Genomic DNA, 25,457 nt, shown 5'->3' on the forward strand with positions numbered 1-25,457 from the left:
AAAATACAAGTCTATTTACATAAAGCTACCTATACAGAAACTGGCTGTCAGATGAAGGAAAATAGAAACCATCCTTTGTGCTTTAAATATATTACCTAAAAGAAGAACGTTCACGTTTTGTGCTTCCAGGCATTCAGTGATCTCTATTGCTTTTTTCAGGCAACGTCTAAATAGGAGAGAGTCAAGAAAAAGGACATCAGAAACAAAAAGGAGACTGGAGATATTCTGAACTGATCTTCAGTTTTCTATTTCACTTATGTTTCATACTAAAATCAATCAGAAAAGAAATTAATTACCATTTATACTATCCATATACTTTAAGACACTCATCTTCAAATTGAAGGGAATCTCAAAATTGATGTAAAAATGCTCCCAGGTGATTTCTAAACTAGAAATTCTTGTTGAAAATTCATAACTGAGTCTGCTGGTGATTCCTAACAAGACCCATAAACACTGTACCTGGAGAATGTGATACGTGGCCATATTGCTTCATTTCGGGTAACTGGCTTCACACAAGGTGAATTTATCAGTGTGGCTGAAAAGATCCAGTCTGCTCAGAAATCCTTTTAGTCTTTCTCTGCAGATGTTATTTCCTTTGGGACTATAGCTGCTAAGCAGCTTTGACTTGTTCCCAGCTTATCAGGAGGGGCCCTCAAAGGTGCTGTCTTTGCTTGCAGTGATGCCCTCTTCTGGCCCCCCAAAACTCTCCCCACACCCGGATGCATCATTTGGGAGGGATGCTTGCCCTTATCTGCCCATGCCACAAAATGAAGGGTTCTTTTATAACATTGTTCACTGTTTACAATTAAGTATTCAAATTATGGGACATTTATGGCGGGCTCTTGAAAGCACAGTTGTCAGGTGTCAGGAGGGCTGAGGCTCCAGCTTCTCACAATGCTGACTCAGAACTGTGAGCAACTGCACTGCCAGGCAGACAGAAGCATTCCTCTCTCTTCAGATGGAGTCAGAGGGTCAGAGTTATTGCCTCGCTCCAGCCATCTGCTTTGTACCTCCCTATGCCATATCCCCTGATGGCAACGGAGAAGAGCTATTCCATGGAGAAAACAGAAAAGGCAATAAAACTGCTCTGATACCTCAAGCTAACACCAAAACCAAAAGTGATGAATTTAAATCATGATTTAAAAACTCTCAAATAGGCAATATGTACATAAGATACAAAATTCAAAAAGGTATTCAGTAAAAAGTTAGGCTCTCTCCCACTCTCATCCTCCAGTCTCCTCCCTAAGGCCTGCACTGTTGCCTGAATGATAATTTTGAGCTGCTATACCCTTCTACAGTTTTTCAATGCTTCATCCACAAAGTATATTTCCTTCCAAGTAGGTAACAGGACTGCAAATTCCTATCTGTTTAGAGAAAAAAAAAAAAGTAAACTCTAGCATAGCCTTGAATAGAACACGTGATCTAAGAATATTTACCTGTGAAATATCAAACAGTTGAATCAGTCCTCAATCTGCTCTATTATTTTGAATTGACAATTGTAAAATTTATGAGAAAAACAATGGCCTGAAATACCTGATTATGTCAAGCCAGCTGCTACTTTCCAACAAAGAAAACCATTTTATATCTGTGTCCCAAAATTCAGTACTGTTATCTGAAAAAAGGAAGAAAAGAGGAAAGATGTCAGTGAGGTCATCTGTCATGGTCACTGACAAGACTGCCACAGTAACTTGTGCTACTCATCTGTGCTGTTCAGATGAAGGGCCTTAGACTCAAACTGCACATTCCATGCACAAGTCTATTTTTAAGTAAATGACATTTCCAAACTTCGGCCAAGTGGTTTCTGAACTGTAGGTTGACAGAAGAGTGTGACAGTCAGAAAGAGGTCTTTTGCTAAAATAAGAAATGCCTACAGTAAGTAAACAAAGCCATGATCTACCACCCTGTAGTTCAACAAAAAGGGTAACATGCTTTAAGCAGAACTAGTCAACATACAGGCTGCTATTCCTAGAAGTGGAAAATGTGACAGATGCAACAGAACACATCCTCATGCCATGTGAGACTTGACTTTAGATGCTTAAACACACAAGTTCATGTACCTTGCCCACCACTACATGATTACCAAGATTTATTTATTTGAAACATTTAAGGAGAGAGAGAGGGAGAGGCAGAGATCTTCTATCAGCTGGTTCACTCCCCAAATGGGTTGGGCTGGGCCAAAGCCACAAAGTCAGGAGTTTCATCCAGTTTTCCCATGCAGATGCAGGAGCCCAAACACTTGGGCCATCCTCTGTTGTTTTTCCAGGCACTATCAGCAGGGAGCTAGATAGGAAGTCGGGTAGCCAGGACTTGAACTGCCACCCACATGGGATGCTGGCTGTGCAGGTGGCGGCTTAACCTGCTGTGCCAAAGTGCCGGCCCCTCCATGAATTTTTTGAAGATGACATACATTAGCTGAGGGAATCCTAAAAGAGTTAAGAGTTTTGTAGGCTAAGAAGTCCAAGTTAGGGCAAGTAATTGACATAGAGGTTAAGATACCATTTAAAACACTCATGTCCCTTATCAAAGTGCCTGGGTTTGATACCCAGCACTGCTCCTGACTGTAGCTTCCTACTAACAGAGATACTGGGAGGCAACAATGATAGCTTAAGTAATTTGCCTGCTGCCATCAATGTGAGAGAGCTGGATTGAGTTCCTAGCTCCTGGCTTTGGCCCCACTGGGCCACTGTCCACATTTGGGGAGTGAACCAGTGTACAGAAGGTCTTGCTCTATCTCTTTTTCTCTCTTCCTCTCAAATATATAAAATGGGGCTGGCGTTGTGGCATAGTGGGTAAAGCTGCTGCCTGCAGTTCCAGCATTTTATATGGGTGCCAGTTTGAGTCCCAGCTGCTCCACTTCCAATCCAGCTCTCTGCTATGACCTGGGAAAGCAGTGGAAGATGATGCAAGTCCTTTGGTCCTTGCATCTGAGTGGGAAAGCCAGAAAGAAGATCCTGGCTTCGGATCGGCACAGCTCTGGCTGTTGTGGCCATTTGAGGAGTGAACCAGCAGATGGAAGACCTTTCTCTCTGTTTCTCCCTCTCTCTGTAATTCTACCTCTCAAATAAATAAAATCTTCAAAATAAATAAATAGTGCCATTTAAAGAGGAAAATGTCCATGTTATTTGTACATGTGACGAATTTCACATGTTAAAGATTTATTCAGGAATGAAGAAAATCACCAGGTGATTGAGTATGTGGGTCAAGTTCTAAACTGTTACTAGTAGACAGCCTGGACAGGGAAACGGGGGTAAAGCTGGGCTGGACATATTTCATTTTCTAGTATATGTGCTTCTTTTACTTTGTAAGAAACTGTATATGCCAAGCTGGAAGGAAAATTATGCTATTTCTACTTTGGGAAGAAACTCCACTGTGGAAAACAAATAGCTCATTTAATTTACAATTTGCAGTAAGTCGGTGAATATAGGTTCATAGACTTTTACAGGATCTTTTTTTGAAAGCTTTTATTTAATATAAATTTCATTTTTATATAAATATAAATTTAATAAATATAAATAGGTACAGCTTGTTGGAATATAGCAGTTCTTCCCCCCATACCTACTCCCACTCCCATCCCACCTCCTACTCCCTCTCCCATCTCATTCTTCATTAAGATTCATTTTTAATTATCTTTGTATATAGAAGATCAACTCTATACCAAGTAAAGATTTCAACAATTTGCACCCACACAGACATACAAAGTATAAAGTACTGTTTAAAGACTTGTTTTACCATTAATTCTCATAGTACAACTAATTAAGGGAAGAGGTCCTACTTAGGGAGCAAGTGCACAGTGACTTTTGTTGTTGATTTAACAACTGACACTCTGATAATCATGACATCAGTGGTCACCCAAGGCTTTTACAGGATCTTGAGGCTGGCTGCCTCTGCCTACCATCATAAGGAACCCAGGAAAAAGGCACCAACTTTCGACTGATCCATGTGGCAAGTCTTTCCCCATCTGACAGAAACGTTTTGCTCAGCATTCTTCTCACCTATGAGAAACAGCTGTTTAAATTTAGAGTATGCAGTCTGGATTTCCTGCAGGGATAGGAAGTTGCTTGACAGGTCCTCAGTTTTAACAATTTCATAGGGCGGCCTGTGGATGATCTTGTAAATTCTAGGTATCAAAAATTAACAAAAGATTAGAAGAGCATACATGAATTTAGCATAGCTCATCATTTCCTAAGAACTAGCCATGAGTCACAATCTGTGAAGGGCTTTGCAGGTAACCCCCTTTTCAACTCTCATCTTTGTGATAAGTGCTGTAGACTGCTGTTCCCGGTCAACTGATGTGGGAATGGAGGTGCACAGAGTAGAACTACTAGGCCAGAGACTGTCAAGTTTATAAACTAATAGGCCCAATTTAATGACAGACTTTACTCCATTTTTTGTTTTTAATTCATCCATGTTGGATGTTTTGTTTAGTCATTTATTTTTAAAATTTTCAAATACGTAGAAAAATGACATTTACCAGGACTTGACAGCTGTAGACATAACAGCTATTATGGCACCTCCTCGCTGAACACTTTAGCATACCTCTCTAAAAATAACAGTAGTTGACATTCTTAACGATTATGCTACACTGACTCCTCTCAAAGTAATTAAAACAACCACCATGAGTTTTATTTCCATAGCACTACGCCACCAGCAAGTAAATAGAAATGGACACAGTACTAATAACTGTTCCCTGTTCCTTAGAAAACAGGAACTGAACTAAACAAGAACAAAATGTAAATTGGTACTGACCCATCCAAGAAGCTCTTATGAATTTGTAAAATGACATCATCCTGTTCTTTGGGCAGTGCTGACATTTTCAAAAGGGCACTTCCATTGTGGCAGGACCAACACCATATCTGCAGAGGGGAATACAGGGTGGTGAGGCAGAATATTCAATATCCAACAGGAGAAAGGTAAGCTGAGCATTTAAATTCACACAGGGAAACTCATAACTTCAGTACAAAATGACTGGATATATTCATGTTTATTAAGCCAGGGAATATTAAGTCACAATGAAAAAGACTGACTCTGCCTTTAAAAAAAAAGCAAAACAAAATAACAGGTCTATGCAGTCAGACTCAGACTTGCTTAGGATCTAACACACATCCTTTGACAAGGGTTTAGTGCTTGTAATCTAGATGATAACATTTTTGTTACTAGGACAGTAGGTATCACTGGAGTGCAGCTTACTATGTGTCAGGCATTTTACTTAACTTTCATGGTCACTCCCTCTGATCGATATTATTATTCCTATTCACAGCATGAGTCTTGAGGCTGAGAGAGACTGCAAAATTTCCCCATGTTGTACAGAAAGTAGCAGCAATCTAACTCTAAAGGTCTTGCTCAACCTGGATGACAAATGGAGTAGCTCCCCTTATCCAAGAGAGAATGGAGAGATGGCTATTCAACACACAGCGAATGAAACTTGTACAGCAAGGCACTACACTAGGCTATAAGAGGGTATAAAGATGACTAAGATACTAAGTCTACCTTTGCAGCCTATACTTTCAAAAGGAAAAAAAAAACTTCCAAATAAAACAGAAAGTAGGATGTGGCAGACAGCAAGAGAATTTCAAAGAACAATAAAGGGAGGTCAAAGGACAAAAAAAATCATATGAGTGACCATGAGTAAGAGGTCAGGGTGTGTCGGCTATGTTCTGGATACTTTGGGTGTTTGTTTTGCAGGAAGAAAAGGAAATTAAAAATTATCTTAGAGCAAAGTAATCCGCCAGTGGAGCCTGTAGTGGAGGAGAGGGCAGAGCAAGTCGGGTAGATGACACAGTTTTAGCCTCTGTGCCCTGTATAAAGGCCTGGTTACTGTTGGGTGGCTAAGGTCCAGCCCTTGCTTTGCCAGCCAAGCCACCCGCCTTGGCACAGAGGTAAACCTAGAGGAAATGAATCTTTTGTAATTCAGCTGCACACAGATGTCACTCTTTTGGCATTCATCTGCTATATATAAAGCATACACTGTATATGTTAGCAGTATCTAGGTTGAGAGTTAAGAGATCAGCACAATAACCCAGGCAATAGTCTGCACTGCTCTTAGATTGTCAGAGAGAGAGAGAGAGCTGGCACTTAGTAGGCTAAACCTCCACCTGCAGCACTGGCATCCCAAATGGGTGCTGGTTCAAGTTCCAGCTGCTCCACTTCTGATCTAGTTTTCTGCTTTTGGCCTGGGAAAGCAGAAGACAGCCCACGTGCTTGGGCCCCTGCACCCACATGGGAGACCTGGAAGAAGCTCCTGGCTCCTGGCTTTGGAGTGGCTCAGCTCTGGCCATTGTGGCCATTTGGGGAGTGAACCAGTAGATGAAGACCTTTCTCTTTGTCTTTCCCTCTATTTGTAACTCTACCTCTCAAATAAATAAGTAAATCTTTAAAAAATAATAATAAAGACAGAAAAAGAAAAAGAAGAACTGGGTTGGGCTTTCTGGGGAAGATGCTGAAATTAGCACTGGCATGTTGGCTAGTACCAACAGAGGATACCCAAATGAAGATACTTAGGAGGTCCCAACATAAGAGTTCTCAACTAAAGAGAGAAAGGTGATGGCCAGCTGAGATGAAAGAGATGATAACCCACCCACAGACTAGTGTGAGGAAGAGTGTCACAGAACTACTTCAGGAACTGTCAAGAACTCCTTTCCATACTTTCCATACTCCTGGCCATACTTTAAGATTCATAATGGGCAGAAGAAGTATTAGAATACTGAGATGAACCAAAGGGTCCCTTGCAGTTCTCTTCTACCCTTTGCCTATGTCGTGCTAAGCAATGTGCAGAAAGCACCACAGCTTTCAGCCCTCTGCCAAAGGTGCATTTTTTTTTTTAAAGCTTTATTTTATTTATTTGAAAGACAGTGTTACAGGGAGAAGCAGAGACAGAGAGAGGTCTTCTATCTGCTGGTTCACCGCCCAAATGGCCGCAACAGCCAGAGCTGAGCCAATCCGAAGCCAGGAGCCAGGAACTTCCTCCAGGCCTCCACCTGGGTGCAGGGGCACAAAGGCCTTGGCCACCCTTTGCTGCTTTCCCAGGCACATTAGCAGGGAGTGAGACTGGAAGTGGAGCAGCTGGGACTGGAACTGGCACCATATGGGATGCCACCACTGCGGGTCAGAGCCCTAACCCACGACACCACAGCACCGGCCCCTAGCTGATGCAGTTCACTAGAACAAAGAGGTGGGGTACACTTAGCCATAATTGGGTGACAGAAATTAAGTGCTCTTAATCCTTTCTATCTCTTCACCCGGACAAACAAAACAAAAACAAAACCACAGACCATTGGTGATATTCAGCCATAACTCATTTTTCACTGGGGACAAGTATAATGATAATCTCCAATCAACTGTTTCATTTCAGGGTGGGCAGCTGTTGCAGCTGTGAACATGCTGGTTATCCATATCAGAGTGCCCAGGTTCAAGTTCCAGCTCCATTCTCAATTCCAGCTTTCCTCTAATTTACACCCTGGGAGGAAGCAGGTGATAACTCAAGTACCTGGTTCCTTCCACCTAATTTGGGAGAACCAGAATGAGGTCCTTGCTCCTGGCTCTGGTCAGGCTCAGCCATGGCTGTTGCAGGCATTTGGGGAGTGAGCCAGCAGACTAGAGACTGATCTCTTTCTCTCTCCGCCTTTCAAATAAATTAAATATATGTTTAAAAAACAATAGTTTCATTTCATTGGAAGCATGGAGGAATAATTAACTCTCTTGTTATTCTTCATTTGAAACAGTAAATAGAAACAAGCAAAATTCCTGGTCAGAGCAAGATTTCTCCCAGGGAATTTAGGAAAAAAAAAAAAAAAAAGTCATCCCTTATGGCAATACATAAAATTCCTCTCTGGGAAATAGCCAGAGTTCTTAGTAGGAATTATTAACAAAAGGCAAGAGTCAGAGTGCTAATCCCATTTATTCTTTTTAAAAAGGGGAGCTTATTCATTATTTGGTACATTTCCAAGTGTCTCTCTTAGCGGGTCAAAGACAAAGCTAAGGAGAATATTTACAATCAAACATGAGAAAGGAGTGCAAGGAAAGGAGCACTAGGGAGGTAAGAGGACCAAGACAGGACAGTATGTTCAAGGGGAGGACAGGGACTTAGAAGAAAAAAATGGGAGGATGTAATCAGTGTCAAAAACTGCAGCAATGTAACAAACTGGGGCCATGCGAAGCTCAATGACTTCTGGGAGGGTAATGCTAGCAGAGTGGGGGAGTACAAGTCATGTTGCAAGAAATGAGTAAATGATGGGCTCTTTACATATGTTTCCCAGTATAGGGAAGGGGAACCAGATGCAGCCTGACTGTTAAAGAAAAGCTTCCTCAGATTACGTGAGGCTTGAGGATGTCTCCAGGAAGAACAGACTATGCTTTAGAAAGACACAACGGTTAGGAGGCAGGCTGAGGGAAGAGAGCAAGCACACAGCACTGGCTCCAGACAGAGCCATCCCAAGCTAGGCAGAGGTTCCGATTTGGATTGAAGGAAACAGAAGCACAGAGAGAAACAGCAGGAGGTCAAGAAGGAAGCTGAGGAAGTTCTTATCACTGTCCTGGATCCTACTGACGTAGGGGAGAGGCCATCAGTGAGAGTAGGAGAGGTAAGAATGAGTCCACAAACTTAGAGAAGGAAAACATGTTTACCCAGGGAAGGATGACACCAGAACCACAAAGAGTAGAAGTGGAGCCTAGCTGAGTCATGGCTGAGTCAAGGCAGCACACAGTTTTCACAGATTCCGCTAAGCAGTCTGCTACTTGGTTTGAAAAACCTACAGCAATGTTCATTAGCTTGAGTTTTTTTGAAAAAAGATCAAAACGCAAGCATGGGAGAAGAGCAGCTCAAGGAGGCCTACGTCTCTACAATGGCACCAAGTTCTGACTGAACTGAGCAGCCAAGCAGCTCTTCATGGAAAAGCAGTAAGTGAGGGCAGGGAAGATTAGGTTTGTAAAGAAACAAAGAGATACAGAAATACTCTATGGTAATGACTGCACAACATTGTGAATATACTAAACGTCACTAGTGATAAATTATGTTACATGCATATTAGATTTTTTATTTAAAGATTTATTTATTTGAAATGCAGAGTTATGGGGAGAGACACACACACACACACACACATACACAAAGATCTTCCACTGGTTCACTCCCCTAACTGGCCACAATGGCCAGAGCTGGGCCAAGCCAAAGCCAGGGGGCAGGAGTTTCTTCCAGGTCTCTCACAAGGCTGCACAGGCCCAAGGACTTGGGCTATCTTCTGTTGCTTTCCCAGGTGCATTGGCAGGGAGCTGAATGAGATATGGCACGAAAAAAAAAAAAAGAAAAAGAAAGAAAGGCCAGTGCTTTGGCAGGTAAAGCCACCACCTGCAGTGCAGGCATCCCATATGGGTGCCAGTTCGAGTCCTGGCTGCTCTACTTACTATCCAGCTCTCTGCTATGGCCTGGGGAAGCAGCAGAAGATGGCCCAGGTGCTTGGGCCCCTGTACCAGAGTGGAAGACCTGCAAGAAGCTCCTGGCTTCTGATCAGCGCAGCTCCAGCCATTGAGGCCATTTGAGGAGTGAACCAGTGAATGGAAGACTTCTCTCTCTTTCTCTCTGCCTCTGTGTAACTCTGCCTTTCAAATAAATAAATAAATCTTTTTTTTTTTTTTTTTTTAACACAGAGGCAGAGAGAGAGGTCTTCCATCCGCTGGTTCACTCCCCAATTGGCCGCAATGGCTGGAGCTGCGCTGATCCGAAGCCAGGAGCCAGGAGCTTCCTCTGGGTCTCCCAAGTGGGTGCAGGAGCCCAAGGACTTGGGCCATCTTCTACTGCTTTCCCAGGCCATAGCAGAGAGCTAGATCGGAAGAGGAGCAGCTGGGACTAGAACTGGTGCCCATTTGGGATGTCAGTGCTTCAGGCCAGGGCTTTAACCTGCTGTGCCACAGCGCTGGCCCCCAAATAAATAAATCTTAAAAAAAAAAAGAAGTGGAGCAGCTGGGACTCAAACTGGCACCCATATAGAATGCCAGTATTGTAAGCAGTGGCTTTACCTGCTACCCCAGAGCACCAGCCCATTATGTGCATTTTACCACAATTTTAAAACATTCCATAAATGGTGCTGAAAGCCCTTCATAATCTAGCCCCAAACTACCTCGTCAATCTATCACTCCCCATGTCCCTACCACGTATTAACTGCTATTGTTGATGCAAGTGGTCATATGCCATATCCTGGGGGAAATGTTTTATGCAGGTCATCTCACAGACCAGTCATTCCCAAGCTTTCTGCTTTTAGATCCCTTTACATTCTTAAAAATTATAGAACAGCCTAAAGAGCTTCTGTTTATGTGTTAGTTATTGATATTTGCCACATTAGAAATTAAAACTGAGAAACTTCAAAAGTATATATTTAAAAACAATAATAAACCAATTACATGTTAATATAACTAACATTTTCCATCAGAAAAAAAAATTTAGTAGAAAAGTGGCATTGTAGGACCAGCATCATGCGCAGCGGTTAAGATGCCACCTGGCATCCCATATGAGTACTAATTTTGAATCCCAACTGCTCTGCTTCCGATCCAGTTCCCTGTTAGTGTGCTTGGGGAAGTAGTGGATAAAGGCCCAAGTACTTGGGTTCCTGCCACCCACATGGGAGACCTGGATGAAGTTGCTGGCTCCTGGCTTCTACCTGACTGACCCCTGGCTGTTGCAGCCATTTTGGGAAGTAAACCAGAAAATGGAAGATCTCGTTCTCTTTCAAATAAATAAATCAATAAATCTCTCAAAAAAAGAAACACAGCATTGTTTTACAATTTTGTAAACTTTTTTTTTTTTTTTTTTTTTTGACAGGCAGAGTGGACAGTGAGAGAGAGAGATAGAGAGAAAGGTCTTCCTTTGCCATTGGTTCACCCTCCAATGGCGTGCTGCGGCCGGCGCACCGTGCTGATCTGAAGGCAGGAGCCAGGTGCTTCTCCTGGTCTCCTATGGGGTGCAGGGCCCAAGCACTTGGGCCATCCTCTACTGCCTTCCCGGGCCATAGCAGAGAGCTGGCCTGGAAGAGGGGCAACCGGGACAGAATCCGGCGCCCCAACTGGGACTAGAACCCGGTATGCCGGCACCACAAGGCGGAGGGTTAGCCTATTGAGCCGTGGCGCTGGCCATAAACCTCTTAATATCTAGTTTAATAAAGCCTTCATTTTCCTTTTCAGAAAACTATTTATTTGAGAGGCAGAAAGACAGAGAAAGAGATACAGATGGAGAGAGAGCTCCCTTCCACTGGCTCATTCTCCAAATATCTACCACAGCCAGGGCTAGGCCAAGTTGGGAACTCAATCCAGGTCTCCTATGGGGGTGGTAGGAACCCAAATATTGGAGTCAGCTCCTCCCAGGGTGTACATTAGTGGGAAGCCAGCATTAGGAGCAGAGCTAACACTCACACTCAGGCGCTCCATAATGGGATGCAGGCACCGCAAACAATAGCTTAACCTCATGGCCAAAATTCCTGGCCCAAAGCTTAATTTCCTTCTCTGCTTAACAAAAACAATACACACAGAGAATGAGTAGGTTCAACAAGAATGAGACAGAAGGAAGAAAAAAGACAAGGATGTAGCCAGAGAGGAGCTTGTGAACACTAATGTTACTTAGTTATCTTATTTTCCGGGGTTCTGCTTAAGAATCTGATGAGTTATATGCTAAACAAGAAACCACTAATCTAGATCACTTTTTAATTTCTTTTTATAGATGACCTTAAGGATGGGGTTCTCAACTTGTATTTTGCTCCTGAGACGACATGTGGAAATACTTGAATATTACCTTTTATTGTCATAGGTTCAGAGGGTATTACTGGCATCTCAGAAAGTGTCATTAGCAGTAATGGTATTAAATATTCTACAATGACAGCCCTCAAAACAAAGAATTATCTGGCCTGAAATGTCTGTAGTGCCTATGGTGAGAACCTGGGACTTAAAAAAAAATAGGGGCTGATGCTGTGGCGTAGCAGGTAAAGCTGCCACCTGCAGTGCCGGCATCCCATGTGGGCACTGGTTTAACACCTGGCTGCTCCACTTACAATCCAGCTCTCTGCTATGGCCTGGGAAAGCAGTGGAAGATGGATCAAGGCCTTGGGCCCCTGCACCAGCGTGGGAGACCTGGAAGAAGTTCCTGGCTCCTGGCTCCGGATCAGCACAGCTCCGACCGTTGCAGCCATCTGGGGAGTGAACCAGTGGATGGAACTCTCTCTCTCTCACTCTCTTTCTCTCTCTCTTTTTCTCTCTCTCTCTCTCTGCGTCTCCTCTCTGTGTAACTGTGACTTTCAAGTAAAATAAATAAATCTTTAAAAAATAAATAAATAAATAAATAAATAAATAAAAACAGAACTCTGCAATACTGATCATTTTAAAGAAAATTGAAATGACTACATTTTCTAGGCTAAGGTTCATAATTCTACAAACCTCCAATACAAAACAAACTGTCTTTTAACTTATGGTAATTTTTTATGATCTTAATGTTCTAGTCAGATAAAAATCTTACATTAAAAGAGAGAGATCTTGATTGACTGATAGTTCTGTATTCATTGGCTAGATATGTAAATTTCATCTTGTATAACACTAGTCTGTTGTCCACTCAAGAAAACTCCACCGATAACTTTCAGGACATATAATTAAGATGTAATGAATACACTGTCTCACAGTTTGTGCCTAAATTATACTATTGGTTCTACACTCAGGTCTACTTTTTTTTTTTTAAAGAAAACTTAATATATATATGCTTACTCATAATTGACACATAATAATTGTACATATTTATGGGGTACAGTGTGATATTTCTTTTCTTTTTTAAAGATTTATTTTATTGATTTGAAAGACAGTGTTACAGAGAGAGGTAGAGACAGAGAGAGAGAGGTGTTCCATCCGATGGTTCACTCCCCAGATGGTTGCAATGGCCAGAGCTGCGCCAATCTGAAGTCAAGACCAGGAGCCTCCTCTGGGTCTCCCACGTGGGTGAAGGGCCCCAAGGACTTGGGCCATTTTCCACTGCTTTCCCAGGCCATAGCAGAGAGCTGAACTCAAAGTGGAGCAGCTGAGACTAGAACCGGCGCCCATATGGGATGCTGGCGCTTCAGGCTAGGGCTTTAACCTGCTGCGCCACAGTGCTGGCCCAGTGTGATATTTCAATGTATGTATATAATATGTAATGATCAGATTTATCAACATATCACTTCAAACATCTATCATTTCTTTGCACGGGAACATTCAGAATCTTCTCTACCAACTATCATGAGATACACGATTAACTGTTTTCAGTTACCTTACTATGCTGTAGAATAGCAGCAGAAGTTACTCTTCCCATCCAATTGCCCCCCTGTGCCCATTAACCATCCATCCTTTGTTCCCTCTTGCCTCTTCTCCTTTCCAGCCTCTGGTAATCTCTACTTCTATGCAATCAACTTTTTAAGCTTTTTCACAAAAGTAGAAACATACAGCAATTTTTCTGTGCCTGTTTCACTTAACACAATGTCCTCCAGGCTCATTTATGTTGCAGCAAATGACAGGACTGCATTCTTTTTGTGGCTGAGAATTCTTCCATAGTATATATGTAACCAAAGGTTCTTTATCCATTCATCCACCAACAGAACACCTTGGCTGTTCCCTATCCCAGCTATTGTGACTAGCCCTGCAAGAAACATGGGAGTACAGGTATGTCTTTGACGTACTGATTTCCTGTCCTTTGGATATCTGCCCACAGTGGAACTGCTGGGTTGTATAGTTCTATTTCTAGTTTTTTGAGGAAACTCCATACTGTTATACTGTTTTCCACAAGGGCTGTACTAATTTATATTCCCATCAACAATGTAAGAATACTTTTTTTTTTTTTTTTGACAGGCAGAGTTAGACGGTGAGAGAGAGAGAGAGACAGAGAGAAAGGTCTTCCTTCCGTTGGTTCACCCCTCTAATGGCTGCTACGGCTGGCGCGCTGCGCCGATCTGAAGCCAGGAGCCAGGTGCTTCTTCCTGGTCTCCTATGCGGGTGCAGGGCCCAAACACTTGGGCCATCCTCCACTGCACTCCCGGGCCACAGCAGAGAGCTGGACTGGAAGAGGAGCAACCGGGACAGAACCCGGTGCCCCAACTGGGACTAGAATCCGGGGTACTGGCATCACAGGTGGAGGATTAGCCAAGTGAGCTGCGGCGCCAGCCTATAATGTGTCTTTTTTCACTGTGTTGACCTCAGCACTGATGCTACTTTTGCTCCAATCCTGGCTAAGGCCACAGTTGTGCTGGTGGTCACTGTGTTCCCTACTACCACCACAACAGTGAGGAAAAAAATCTGGTTCACATGAGAATGTCCTTAATGAAAAACTTAGAAATTATTAATAATTATTAATTGACCATTACAAGTCAAACAGTCTGAGTGATGGAATGGGAAGTAAGCACTGAAGAACAATGTTTGTCTCAACAAGAGGTATTTATGCATCCAAGCTAGAGATGAACAAACTGCCTTTTTCATGGAATTGAAGGATGACTGACAACAAACATGGGTATTCAGACTTTGGTATTTTGGTAGTGGGCAGATGTTCATAAATGAACTCAATTTATCACTTTATGGAAAACAAATCAACAAACTGCTGCCAATATTAATCCTTGAGCCTTAAAGCAAAAATTAGCGTTCTGAAAAATTAGTACCTGCCACCCTAGCTGGGTAGGTTCTCAATATTTAAAGACGCTGCAGATGAGATGATGGAATTAATGGATGTGATTATTTTATATTACATAATGAAAAGTGCCAACATTTAGAATATCTGTATAACCCTATGAACCAGTATTTCCCAGATGGCCAGTGGGTAATAGTATAAAATCATGGATTTTTAAAAAGATTTTATTTATTTATTTGAGAGGTAGAGCTACAGACAGATGGAGACAGAGAGAAGGGTCTTGTATTTGCTAATTCACTCCCCAAATGGCCGCAACAGCCAAAGCTGGGCTGACTCGAAGCCAGGAGCCAGGAGCTCCTTCTGAGTCTCCCACATGGGTGCAGCAGCCCGAGTACTTGGGGCATCTTCCACTGCTTTCCCTGGCCAGTAGCAAAGAGTTGGACCATAAGAGGAGCAGCCAGGACACGAATTGGCAGGGACTTAGTCCACTATATCACAGTGCAGGCCCCAAAATCACAATGTTTTAAAATCCAGTCAGGGGCCAGCGCTGTGGCGTAGCAGGTAAAGCCTTGGCCTGCAGTGCCAGCATCCCGTATGGGTGCCGGTTCGAGACTCAGCTGCTCCACTTCTGATCCAGCTCTGCTACGGCCTGGGAAAGCAGTGGAAAATGGCCCAAGTCCTTGGGCCCATGCACCTGCGTGGTAGACAAAGAAGAACTCCTGGCTCCTGACTTTGGATCGGCGCAGCTCTGGCCGTTGCAGCCAATTGGGGAGTGAACCAGTGGATGGAAGACCTCTTTCTCTCTCTCTCTCTCTCTCTCTCTGACTCTCCTCTCTCTATATAACTCTTTCAAGTAAATAAATAAGTAAATGTTTTTAAAAAAATCCATTCAGATCACAAGATAGACTAATGGGTCCTAATGTAACAGAGAATGAAAAGTTGATTATGTTTTTAGATTCATACTGTAACTAACCTTTGTGAAACTGTTAACTGATAAACTCTGGATATAGTATCAAAGAACAATATTCTCAATGATCTAAAAAGGCCATTGAAGATTCCTTTCTTTCCCAATACATATCTGCATATGTATTGGGAATTTCCTTCACGTACTTCAAGTCTGAAAATACAATAACAACTGAATAAAAGCAGCAGATATAGAAATCCAGCTGTCACCCATTTTCGAAACTGTAAAACAATGCTATTCTTTTATTTTATTGTTTGGCGTGTACAGTTATTTTTCATGGGAATATGTTATTGGAGTGAGCGTGTGCTACGATGGTTAAGGCACTGCCTGAGATGGTCACATCCCATATTGAAATGCCTGGTTCGTGGAAAGCCAAGAACCTGTGGCAAAAAATGTTCTATATGAAGGATCTCTGTGAGAGAGACCCCAGTGGCCAACAAAGAAGGATGTACTTTTCTCTGAAGAGAGAGAGAAAGAACTTCCACTTTGCTTTTGGTCACTGTCCAATTACTGATGGGAGTTTGAGAACTCAAAAAGAAATGCCTGGTTCAAGCTGTGACTCCTCAGCTTCTAAGCAAGCTTTTTTCTAATGTGCACTCTTGGGAGGCAGCAGATGACAGTTCAGGTATTTGGGTCTCTGGCATCCATGTGGAGGAAACAGATGGAGTTCAGGGCTCCTGCTCTGGGCTGGCTTAGCCCTGGCTATCATGGGCATTTAAGGGAGTAAACTAATCTTTATCTTTCAAATGAAATGAACATAATTTTTTTTAATTCTTTTTCTTTACAGATAGAGTTAGACAGTGAGAGAGAGAGAGAGAGAGAGAGAGAGAGAGAGAAAGGTCTTCCCTCTGTTGGTTCACCCCCCAAATGGCTGCTACAGCCGGAGCTACGCTGATCCGAAGCCAGGAGCCAGGAGCTTCTTCCGGCTCTCCCACACGGGCGCAGGGGCCCAAGCACTTGGGCCATCCTGCACTGCCTTCCTGGGCCACAGCAGAGAGCTGGACTAGAAGAGGAGCAACCGGGACTAGAACGCGGCACCCACATGGGATGCTGGCGCCGCAGGCAGAGGATTAACCAAGTGAGCCACAGCGCTGGCCCCTGAACATAATTTTTTTTAAAGAAATATGTTATTTATGCTAACATGTAATGTTAAATAAATATTAATTTTTTTTCAGTTTGAATTTCTAATATGGCAAACATCAGCCATTACAAAACCTCTTAGATCTTACTAAATTTCTAGGAATATGAAGTTTTGAGGCCAGAAAGTCTGAGAACCACTACTCTAAATCAAAGATGCAAACTGATGGGACATGAGCCAACTCTGGCCCCAAGACTCTTTTTAACATTTGCATCAGTTTCATATTTTCAGAGATCAAGAAAATTCACATACTAATTTATATCTCTGGTTTCTAAAAAATCAAGACATCTGGCAACATTCAGCCCTCAACCCCACATGGCACAAACCAGTTGGTGCTAAAGAGCTGCTCCCCTGGACCAAGAGAGGCCCTGGCTCACTGCAAGGGCCACACTCATTATCTGCCTGGCTTCCATGGTTTCTGGAGCCAAGAACCTTTTCCACCACTTGCCTCCCATCTGAGAATGACCCTTTTGGTGAACCAGCCATGTGCACAGCACAGCATTTACTTACAATGCTTGTTTCTTACTAAATTCCCTCCAGGCTTGGCAATTCTCAAAAACTAATTAGAAACTTGAGTGACTGCCAGAGTCTTGCTTTCTTTGATCAGTGACACATTCAACATGGCTCTCATCCCACTCTATTCTGTAAAAACTAAAAAGTAATCCATGTTGTCTCTGGGAGAAAATAGAACCACCACACCCATGCAAAGATTTCTAGTGTGGGCCAAAAAGTATCTTAAATGCGACTACTCTCAGAGTGGTCAGCTCAGGTTCAATATGATTTAGGTGCTAAACAAAGCTTGCTCTCAACCCCAGACATGTCTGTCATCCTCTTTTAAGTTGCTTTAATGCCTCTGCTGAACACTGAAGTGTGTGTGAAAACTTTAGAATTCTGTCCCAGGGAGCCTCATGTTTAAGAGACTTCTCTAGGGAGTCCCTAAGATATTTTTGGATCACTCTTGGACAGAAGACAAATTCACTAGTACAAAGCCAAGTGCTTTAAGCAGGATCATTTTGCTAGGCTGGGCTTCCAGATGCACTTACTGGTATCCCATGACCCTGAAAGCGCCGCACATCCTCTTCAGGAAGAGGGGTGGGGACAACAAAGTATGCTGGCAACCTAGAAGAAAGAGATGTCATCAAATTTTAGTACTACATTTAATTCAAAAAATATGCAAGCTCAACTTCAGTGAATGTGAGGAAGCTAAGCAGAACCATTTAAACTATGATGAAGACCACATTTCCCCGCTAAGAAGAACCTAGACCAGTTCTCGGTTTGGTGCAGAGTACTCTGGAATCTGAGTTCATATCCTAGCTCTGCCTCTGTTCCTGCATAACTTTAAGTAAGTTATTCCATATCTCTTGGTCTAGTTCCTCTTCTATAAAATAAGGGGACTGAAAAATGTGATATCAAAAATATATGAATTCCAAATTTGGGAGCGATATTTCTCATAGTATCAATTTTATATTATTTTCAGTTAAATAATATTAAAATCAAGAATTATGAGATGACTGCTGCCTAAATATTTTATTAAGTATTCTAGAAACAAACATTTAATGGCTATGAGACACATACTGCTCCAATTACTTAACTTGAACACTTCTAATTACTTAACAGAGATTGTTCATTTGATCCTCCCCAACAATTCTACGAGGGCACTACTATTGTCTCCATAATATGGATAAAGAAACTGTGACCCAATGCTGCTAATCCTTCCCAGGTTACGTGAAAAGACACCTGGCACAACCAGCTTTTACTATGCCCTTATTATCCATTACAATAGTGCTAGAAAATATTATCATTATTTTAATGTAACCTAACGTGTAATCACATTAGCTTATTAGGCAACTAGTAGTAATAATAAGCAATGCTAAGTGTCTGACTTTATATATGTATTATGTTAGATGTTGAGCTAAGTAATCCAGTAACTACATTAAGTTGATTATTGTACGACCGCACCACTGCCCGTTCTTGGCACTCGCTATCATACACTCCCCCTTGCCTCCACCTGGCCAGATGTGACCCTATCCTGACTCAGGTCCAGGAATGTAAAAGGGAGGTTTAAAGCTTGAGATAACAACCAGCCCCTACCCTGGAGTCAGCGGCGATGTTGGGACTTATCAGAAGGTCAACTTGATCTATAGCATTCCCCTAAAGTCTGCTTGTACATGATAATAAAAGCTCTGTAAGAATTGGGCTCGGGGCTTCTCGGGGGCTTCCTCTCCTGGAGGCACTGAGAGGCCCGGGTTCGAACTTGTAATAAAAACGACCCTGCTAATTGGCTTCAACTTCGGTCTCTGGTGGTGTGATTTTTGGGGGACCACGGACTGCGGGCATAACATACACAATTTATAAGCACACAGGGGCTGGCGCTCTGGCGTAGCGGGTTAAAGCTGCCGCCTGCGGTGCCAGCATCCCAAATGGGTGCCAGTTCAAGTCCTGGCTGCTCCACTTCTGATCCAGCTCTCTGCTATGGCCTGGGAAAGCAGTAGAAGACGGCCCAAGTGCTTGAGCCCCTGCACCCGCGTGGGAGACCTGGAGGAAGCTCCTGGCTCCTGGATTTGGATCAGTGCAGCTCCAACCCTTAGGGCCATCTGGGGAGTGAACCAGCAGATGGAAGACCTCTCTCTCTCTGCCTCTCTGTAACTCTGCCGTTCAAATAAATAAATAAAAACTTAAAAAAAAAACAAGCACACAGTGAAGCAGGGGCCTGAACCCAAGCAGTATTACTTCAATTTCTAAAGGAGGAAACTTAGTCTCTAAGAAGAAGAAATCTGTTAATTAAAAGGACATGCAAAAATTGGGTTTTCAGAATTTGGAGATTAAAGGTATCATCTTTTAGTCAGCAGATGTGGGCTTCTATGAATAAGAAACCTGCCTAAATTCTATTACTGTGGGGCTATAAATATTTCTCAAAGAGCCAAAAACAAGCCTGAAATAAGGTAGTTATGGAATTACAATGGAAAATAAAGAGGTGTTTGTATGCATACTGCATTTTTATGTCATTTTTGATATTGTCATTTTTGATGTCTAACTAAGCATCAAGTCATGAGAAAGATGGATTTTCAGAATTAAAGAGACTGGAACTTGGGGCTGGAGCTGTGGCTTAGCAGGTAAAGTTGCTGCTTGCTGCCTGCAGTGCCAGCATCCCATATGGGCGTCTGTTCGATTGACTGCTCCACTTCCAATCCAGGTCTCTGCTATGGCCTGGGAAAGCAGTAGAAAACAGCCCAAGTCCTTGGGCCCCTCCACCCATGTGGGAGACCTAGAAGAAGCTCCTGGCTAAGGATCAATGCAGCCCCAGCCATTGCGGCCAATTGGGGAGTGAACAAGCGGATGGAAGACCTCTCTCTCTCTGCTTCTCCTTCTCTATCCTGTGACTCTGATTTCAAATAAATAAATCTTAAAAAAAGAGAGAGAGAGAGAAAGAGATTGGAACTCAAATGTGATCAAGCGGTAGTCCTAATCAATTCATATGGGACAGAATAACAAATAAACATCACCATGGAGATGTGGGAAATTATCAGAAAAAAAGCTTAGCTTTTTCAATAAATTTCAAGAATATGATGATATGAGATTAAGCAATTTAAGAAACTGATTAATCAATTGCAAGATAGCAATCTCATTGAATTTTGATTAACAATTAGATTCAAAAAATGAAAGAGAAACTGTTTAAAAAATTTTAAGCAATTATGTTCGCAGCCACTGCCACGCCACCATCGTTCCTTAACGACAGCGCCACCTCTCACTCACTGAGCTGCAGCAGAAGAAGGGGGTATAAAGACCTATTATATAATGGCTCCTACAAAGCACACTACCTGCAAATTGACTGGTGGTAAAGCACCCAGGAAGCAACTGGCTACAAAAGCCGTTCGCTGTAGTAGATAGTGTGTGCCCTCTACTGGAGGGGTGAAGATATCTTATCATTACAGGCCTGCTATTGTGGCACTTCCTGAAATTAGATGTCATCAGAAGTCCACTGGGCTTCTAATTCACAAACTCCTCTTCCAGTGTCTGGAGCAAAGCAAGAAATTGCTCAGGACTTCAAAACAGATCTGCGCTTCTAGAGCGCAGCTATTGGTGCTTTGCAAGAGGCAAGTGAGGTCTATCTCTTGGCCTTTTTGAAAACACCAACCTGGGTGCTATCCATGCCAAACATGTAACAATTATGCCAAAAGACATCCAGCTAGCATGCCACATACGTGGAGAACGTGCTTAAGAATCCACTATGATGGGAAACATTTCATTCTCAAAAACATTTTTTTTCTTCTTGTTATTGGTAGTTCTGAACATTAGCTAATTTTTTCCCATGAGGTCAAAATGTACCTAAGTATATGATTGCGAGTGGAAAAATAGGGGACAGAAATCAGGTATTGGCAGTTTTTCCATTTTCATTTGTGTGTGGATTTTTTTTTGACAGGCAGAGTGGACAGTGAGAGAGAGAGACAGAGAGAAAGGTCTTCCTTTTCCGTTGGTTCACCCTCCAATGGCCGCTGCGGCCTGCGCGCTGATCCCAAGCCAAGAGCCAGGTGCTTCTCCTGGTCTCCCATGCAGGTGCAGGGCCCAAGGACTTGGGCCATCCTCCACTGCACTCCCGGGTTGTGTGTGGATTTTTAATATAAATGCAGGGACGTAAAGTATTAATGCAAGTCAAAATGTTTTCGGTGAACAAGTTTTAGCAGTTCAACTTTATAACAATTATAAATAAACTTGTTAAATTTTTCTGGACAATGCCAGCATTTGGATTTTTAAAAAACAAGTAAATTTCCTATTGATGACAACTAAATGGTGTTTGTAGCATTTTTATCATACAGTAGATTCCATCCAATCACTGTACCTCTGAGCTGTCCTATATGCAAGTACATGTTTTTAATGTTGTGTGTCTTCTGTGCTGTTCCTGTAAATTTGCTATTAAAATACATTAAACTATAAAAAAAAATTTAAGACAGTGGGGAAAATCTGACTCTTAACTGGATATTAAGGAATTAATGTGAAATATAGAGGTGTGATGATGGCTTTAGGGTTATATTTATAAAAAAGAATTGTTCTGGGGATGGTGTTGTGGCATAGCAGGTTAAGTCTCCACCTGCAGTGTCAGCATCCCATTATGGGTGCTGGTTTGAAACCTGGCTGCTCCACTTCCAATTCCAGCTCCCTGCTAGTGTGTCTGGGAAGGCAGTGGCAGATGGCCGTAGTGTTTGGGTCCCTGCACCCATGTGGAAGACTGGAAAAAGCTCTTGGCTCCTGGCTTCAGCCTGGCCCAACCCCAGTTGTTACAGCCATTTGGGGAGTGAACCAGTGGATGGAAGATTTCTCTCTCTCTCTCTCTCTCTCTCTCTCTGTCTCTGTCTCTGTCTCTGTCTCTAACTCTGCCCTTCAGATTAATAAATCTTTTTTTTTTTTTTAATTCTTCTTTCTTAAGTGGCCATCAAAGAACAATGCAACTTTTCTCTAAAGAGATAACTTCCACTTTGCTTATGGCCTTGTCCAAACACTGATGGAATTTGTGGACTCAAAAGGCTTCCATAGCCTAGGCAGCTCATTTCAAGAGCTTTGGGTGGTCACTGATTTCATACATTAGAGTGTTAACTGTTAACAATAGGAATCACTGTGCACTAACTCCCCATGCAGGACCTCTTGTCCTCAGCGAGTTGTATTGAGAGTTAACTGTAAAACCAGTTCTCAAACAGTCTTTTGTGTGTGTGTGTGTGTCTGTGTGCGCCAATGCACGCGCAAATTGTTGAAATCTTTACTTAGTATAGAGTTTAGTCTTCTGTGTACAAAGTTAATTGAAAATGAATCTTAATGGAGAATGGGACTGGCAAAGGGAGAGAGAGGAGGAGGAGGGGTGGGAGTGTGGGTGGGAGGGCTGATATGGTAGGAAGAATAACTATATTCCTAAAGTTGTACTTATGAAATGTGTATTACTTAAAAAAATGCTTCTTTCTTAGAGATAAACGCTGAAATATTTATAAATAAAATGTGATAAACCCAAGGTTTATAAATAAATGTGATTTAACCCAAGGGTGGGGGAAGTAGGTAGACAGAAAATGGAATTAGCTATGAGTTAATAATCGTTGAGCCTTGGTGATGGATAAATGGAAATTCATGATATCTTTTTTTTATACTGTTTGAAATTTTTTAATTAAAAATTCTTAAAGGTAATTTAAAAAGCAAAAAAGTTCTCATAAAACTGTGATGTAAATCCAAGTTGGGAAAGTACTGGTCAAGGCTAAAACATCTCAACAATCGTTAGAATTGTCAAATGTATTTGGCTTTGAAGTTATGAAGCACTTGAAATATTTTTATATCTGCTTGAATGGGTGAGCAATAAGGGGTCCGTCTTCAGGTGTACTCACTTCAGTAAAATCCTCATCACACATCAACTGCTCTCAAATTCAAGTTACCCACTGAAACCACACAGGAAGATTAAAAAAAAACCGATGTCCAGGCTCCACCCCCAGAACTATTCAATCAGAAGCTTAAAAGCTCCAGGAATGCAGTCAGGATAAAAACAATTGTTCTAGAAGAACAAAGTACATAGCAGCACCATCTGCAGCTTATTATGAAAGCAGATTTCCAGGCCTCACCCAACCTCCTGAACCAGAACCTGCATTTACCAGGATCCTCAGATGACTTAACAGTACATTAAACTGTGAGAAGTACCCCGCTAGCTGGTGGCCTACATACAAGTCAGTGTTTCTTGGCCTTTACAATGCAGTGACCCCTGGAGCTGTTTAAACTATACTCTCAGCTCCTTCCTCAGTGACTTTGCTAAAAGAAGCTGGAATGGGTCCTAGTTTTGTTTGTTTTGTTTTTTTAGAGATTTTTTATTTATTTGGAAGGTAGAGTTAGAGGGAGAGAGATCTTCCATCTGCTGGTTCATGCCCCAAATGGCCACAACAGCTGAGGCTAGGTCAGGCCAAAGCCAGGAGCTCTAGATATCCCACATGAGTAGAGGGGCCCAAGCATTTGGGCCACCTTCTGCTGCTCTCCCAGGTGCGTCAGAAGGGAGCTGGATTGGAAGTGGAGCAGCCAGGTCTTGAACTGGCGCCCATATGGGCTATCTTTGTCAAAGATATCAGCTTTACCCACTATGCCCCAACGCTGGTGGGCCTAATTGTTTTTTTAAAAATTTGCATGTTGTGGCCGGCGCCGTGGCTTAACAGGCTAATCCTCTGCCTTGTGGCACCAGCACACCGCGTTCTAGTCCCAGTTGGGGTGCCGGATTCTGTCCCGGTTGCCCCTCTTCCAGGCCAGCTCTCTGCTATGGCCCGGGAAGGCAGTGGAGGATGGCCCAAGTCCTTGGGCCCTGCACCCGCATGGGAGACCAGGAGAAGCACCTGGCTCCTGCCTTCGGATCAGCACGATGTGCCCGCCGCAGCGGCCATTGGAGGGTGAACCAACGGCAAAAAGGAAGACCTTTCTCTCTGTCTCTCTCTCACTATCCACTCTTCCTGTCCAAAAAAAAAAATTTGCATGTTGTGGTGTGGTGGGTAAAGCCACCACCTGCAATGCCAGCATCCCACATGAGCGCCTGTTGGAGACCCTTGCAGCCATGTGGGAGATCTGGAGGAAGATCCTGACTCCTGGATCTCTGTGTAACTCTCTTTCAAATAAATCAATCACTCTTAAGGGGCCAGCACTGTGGTGCAGCAGGTAAAGCTGCTGCCTGCAGTGCTGGCATCCCATATAGGTGCTGGTTGGAGTCCCGGCTGCTCCACTTCTGATCCAACTCTCTGTTATGGCCTGGGAAAGCAGTAGAAGATAGCCCAAGTCCTTGGGCCCCTGCACCCACATAGGGGACCTGGAAGAAGCTCCTGGCTTCAGATTGGCCCAGCTCTCGCCATTGCGGCCATTTGGGGAATGAACCAGTGGATGGAAGACCTCTCTCTCTGCCTCTGCCTCTCTTTCAAATAAATAAATAAATCTTTAAAAAAAATCAATCTTAAAAAAAAAAAAATGTGTGTCTCCCTAAACTAGCAAGGTTGAATATTTTGCAATGTTAGTTCACTAGTTCATTTTCTCTTTTAAATAAATGGACATAAAAAAAAAAAAATCAGAGCCCAGTGTATTGCAAATGTGCCCTCTGTCTGCCAGCAGAGGAGGCTGAACAGAAACGAAGAGCACCGCATCTAGTGAGGGCTGTGCACATTGTCCCTTCCTGGGCCAAGAACTCAGCCAGAGTCCCATGGGTCTCTGGTGTGAGCCTCCCAAGGAATTAATCCTCCTTCCCTAGAAAGTGGTTGCTTGTGTCTGAGAACACAAAACAGACAGCCACTTCCAATACTGGATAACGTGAGTCATGGAAATCTATGTGGTCCACTTAGGCGCAATCTTAGGGTGAGGGAACCCCGGAGCAAGAATGTCTCTCTGTTCCAGCATCAATTCATGGGGCCCTCTGTATTGTTCACAGCCCCCACGGCGACACCTTCCTCTATCTTTACAGTAGATGGGATGAGAAAAGAGTTTTTCAGGAGGAAAAGGAACAGACCTGTGGTATGTACTAGAACAGCCAACTCCAACCTTGGGTCAAGATGTTCACTCAGTTTCTCATCTTATCTAAACCTTTGTAGTCCTCTCCTGTAACTACTGATAGGACTTTCTTCAGCTTATTCACTTTTTTCCTATTTATCTTAGAAGCCAGGCACTGTGCTTGCTCCTGAGGAAACAATGATGAGCAAAAATATTGTCCTTGGTTTCACAGAGCTGTAGGTTGCAGAAACAAACATTAACCAAATGATACAAAG

The 25,457-nt window shown here is 42.8% G+C and overlaps 1 protein-coding gene across 1 annotated transcript in view; it reads right to left on the reverse strand.

The window, feature by feature from the left end:
• MTMR12 (myotubularin related protein 12) overlaps positions 1 to 25,457 on the reverse strand; it is a 110,974-nt gene that overhangs the window by 17,394 nt on the left and 68,123 nt on the right. The window contains exons 8-12 of the mRNA XM_062211879.1: positions 17,751 to 17,826; positions 4,747 to 4,853; positions 3,993 to 4,117; positions 1,534 to 1,612; positions 96 to 166 (exon numbers count right to left, since the gene is read on the reverse strand). Of these exons, the coding sequence (XP_062067863.1) occupies positions 96 to 166; positions 1,534 to 1,612; positions 3,993 to 4,117; positions 4,747 to 4,853; positions 17,751 to 17,826 (458 nt within the window). The remainder of the gene's footprint in view (positions 1 to 95; positions 167 to 1,533; positions 1,613 to 3,992; positions 4,118 to 4,746; positions 4,854 to 17,750; positions 17,827 to 25,457) is intronic.

The sequence above is a fragment of the Lepus europaeus genome, chromosome 15 (genome assembly GCF_033115175.1).
Source record: "Lepus europaeus isolate LE1 chromosome 15, mLepTim1.pri, whole genome shotgun sequence".
Lineage (NCBI taxonomy): Eukaryota > Metazoa > Chordata > Mammalia > Lagomorpha > Leporidae > Lepus > Lepus europaeus.